The sequence below is a fragment of the Triticum dicoccoides genome, chromosome 5A (assembly GCF_002162155.2).
Source record: "Triticum dicoccoides isolate Atlit2015 ecotype Zavitan chromosome 5A, WEW_v2.0, whole genome shotgun sequence".
NCBI lineage: Eukaryota > Viridiplantae > Streptophyta > Magnoliopsida > Poales > Poaceae > Triticum > Triticum dicoccoides.
Window position 1 is genome coordinate 404911611 of NC_041388.1, and position 2776 is coordinate 404914386.

At 58.0% G+C, this 2776-nt stretch overlaps 1 protein-coding gene across 1 annotated transcript; it reads right to left on the reverse strand.

The window, feature by feature from the left end:
* Nucleotides 1-344: 344 nt before the first annotated feature.
* On the reverse strand, nucleotides 345-2525 carry LOC119301862 (UDP-glycosyltransferase 73C6-like). The gene has a single exon (XM_037578840.1). It carries the CDS (start codon nucleotides 2100-2102, stop codon nucleotides 600-602), a length of 1503 nt encoding a protein of 500 aa, XP_037434737.1. The 5' UTR covers nucleotides 2103-2525; the 3' UTR covers nucleotides 345-599.
* Nucleotides 2526-2776: the final 251 nt, after the last annotated feature.

Here is a 2776-nt window from a genome sequence, read left to right on the forward strand (position 1 = left end):
CCAAATATTTGATTGAAAGGGTTGTCCAAAGAGTGAATGGATGGCAAGAAAAACTACTTTCGTCAAGGGGTAGGAAATTCTACTCAAGTTTCAAGTTGGTTGTTCAAGCAATACCATTATATGCCATGTGTGTCTTTAAAATTCCTAAACAACTACACCTTAGAATAATATATCTTTTCCTTTTTATTTATGGTATTTTTTTTGTGGTTAAATGGTTTTAAGTTAAATTTTATGTTTCTATTTACTCGTAACAAAAAAGTGATTTACATGAGAAAAATTCAGACCACTTGCCAATAAAAGGTCCCTAATTGTCATGCACGAGCATTAGAACATCCTGGATTCAACACATGAATTAGAGAAAATTCGAATTCAGAATACAAACAACCAAATACCGTCGCGTCACATGCCAATTCTAATAATCTCAAAAAATCACTAATACTTCTGCTAAAGCCTTCCACCGTTCCACATTGATAAAAAATAGTACAAAAATAGATCAAATGTAGTGTACAAGTTTTCAATGTCTTAAAACCTTGATTGGAACGGCATTTTAGGCTCTCGGTAGCTCGACAGCTACATGCTATAAACACACTCCGCAGGTATCACTCGGGGGTATCTTGTGTGGCGCCCACCTGGAAACTCTTGGCCAGATCGCGGATGTTGGCGTGCGACGAGCCCCCCTCCCGCATGGCCGCCCTCGCTTTCACCGCGAGCGCACGGGCCTTGCAGCGCCTCTCCTCGCCATCCTCCCCGCCGTCCATGGCGCTCCTCACCGCGGCCTCCACCGTCTCCCTCCCAACCACGATATCCTTCTCATCCATCCGGTACATCACTGGCTCCTTCACCCCGACGCTGACGCCGATCCCCAGCACCTCCACCGCCATCTTCTCGTTCAGGAACTGGTCCGTGAAGTGCGGCCACGTCACCACCGGCAGCCCCGCCGCGACCGCCTCCAGCGTCGAGTTCCAGCCGCAGTGCGTCACGAACGCGCCCGCCGCGCGGTGCGACAGGATGAGCGCCTGCGGCGCCCACCCCCAGACGAGCAGTCCACGCCCCGCGACGCGCTCCTCGAGCTCGCGGAGGAAGGCGAGCGCGGCCTCGTCGTGGCGGCCGGCGTCCTTGACCACCCAGATGAAAGGGTAGCCCGACGCCTCCAGCCCCAGGCCGAGCTCCGAGATCTGCTTCGGGTCCGCGTGCGCGATGCTGCCGAAGCTGACGTAGACCACGGAGCCGGGCTCCCTGTCGTCGAGCCACCGGACGCAGTCGTCGGTGTCGATTGCCGCGGTGTTCCCTCTCGCCGCCAGCGTTGCGGCGTGTTGGTGGTAGAGAGACACCGGCCCCACGGTCCACACCTTCATCGCCCTCGCGGCCGCGTAGCCGGCGACGTACTCGGGCTCCATCTCCACGAAGGTGTTCATGACGACGCCGTCGGCCTCGGCCCGCGCGCGCTCCACGTCGTCGGCGAACTTCTCCCACCCGGGCCAGCCCCGGAAGAAGCCGGGGGCCTGCGCCCTCGTCACCTCGAACCGCTTCTCCAGCCCCGGCACGACGACCGGGTGGTTGTAGTCGAGCACGCCGTCGTAGGCGTTGAACCTCTCGACGTTGTGCTGGCAGAGGACGCAGAAGGCGCACATGCTGAAGAAGCTGAGCCGGGGGACGCCGAGGCTGGCCGCGAGCTCCACGGTCCACGGGCGGCAGAAGTCGGACACGATGCATGTCGGTGGCCGGGGCGCGCGGTCGCGGAGGTGGGCCTTGATCGGCCCCCGGAGGAGCGCGACGGCGGAGAAGTAGGCCAGCATGTACTCCGGGGGGAGGTTGTCCATGTTGTCCGCCCCGCCTGGAACCCCGTCGGGCAGGCCGACCGCGGCGTAGTCGAGCGGGAAGTCGACGAGGCTGACTGGCAGGCCGGAGCGCCGGGCGGATTCGACGGTGGGGCGCACCCGCGCCGCCGTGGACGGCGTGGCGACGATGGTGCAGAGCGCGCCTTGAGTGGCCAGCAGCAGCGCGGTGTCGACGGCGGGGATGATGTGCCCCTGGGCCATTAGCGGGACGAACACGAAGTGCGCCGCCGCCGCCTCCGCCTTCACTTCTTCATCGGTCGACATCGTGGGCTCCTGGCTCAGAGGATCCGATGAGAGGCTGAGGAGGCTAGCTAGCAGAGTCAGCGAGTGATTTAAAGAACGTCGACAGATCCAAGCCGGCAGAGGCCGCGTCTTTGTGTTGATTGGTGGCGTCGACACCCAAGCCGGCAGAGGCCGGCCGGCCGGCGTCGTCGGTGCGTGGCGTCAGGATTGACGCACCGTAGAGGATGCGAACATCAGTACATAGCGTCAGGATTGACGCACCTTGAGAATGCGGAGCCTAATATCCAAGATTAGATGCTGATCTTACTCGGCCGTAGTTTGGTTTTTGTCCTGTCACTGACAATGTGGAGATGCCCGCATGTGCTACCAACAGAACATCGAGATCTGCGCTCTGCAGAGTCATTTGACTAAGATCGCTAATCGGGTACAGTATTTTCTTTAAAGAAACGCTTTCATTAGATAGGAGGTGCATTACAATCACCTTGGCATACATAGTGGGAGTAAATTAGACTAGCAAGGGCCTCACCAACTTCGACCCTCAAAGCGTCCCGACTGTGTTCCGTCATCCAACACGATACTGTATCGGTCCGTTCGGCTGTGCGGATACAATTTTTCACACAAACCGGAAACAAAATGGAGGGTTTTGTGCGTGTCCGGACTGCTGCCATTTCCGCTCCTGATTGCACTAGCCCACC

Excerpts from the sequence above, each read along its gene's own strand:
- LOC119301862 (XM_037578840.1), bottom strand. The coding sequence starts at position 2,102 with ATGTCGACCGATGAAGAAGTGAAGGCGGAGGCGGCGGCGGCGCACTTC.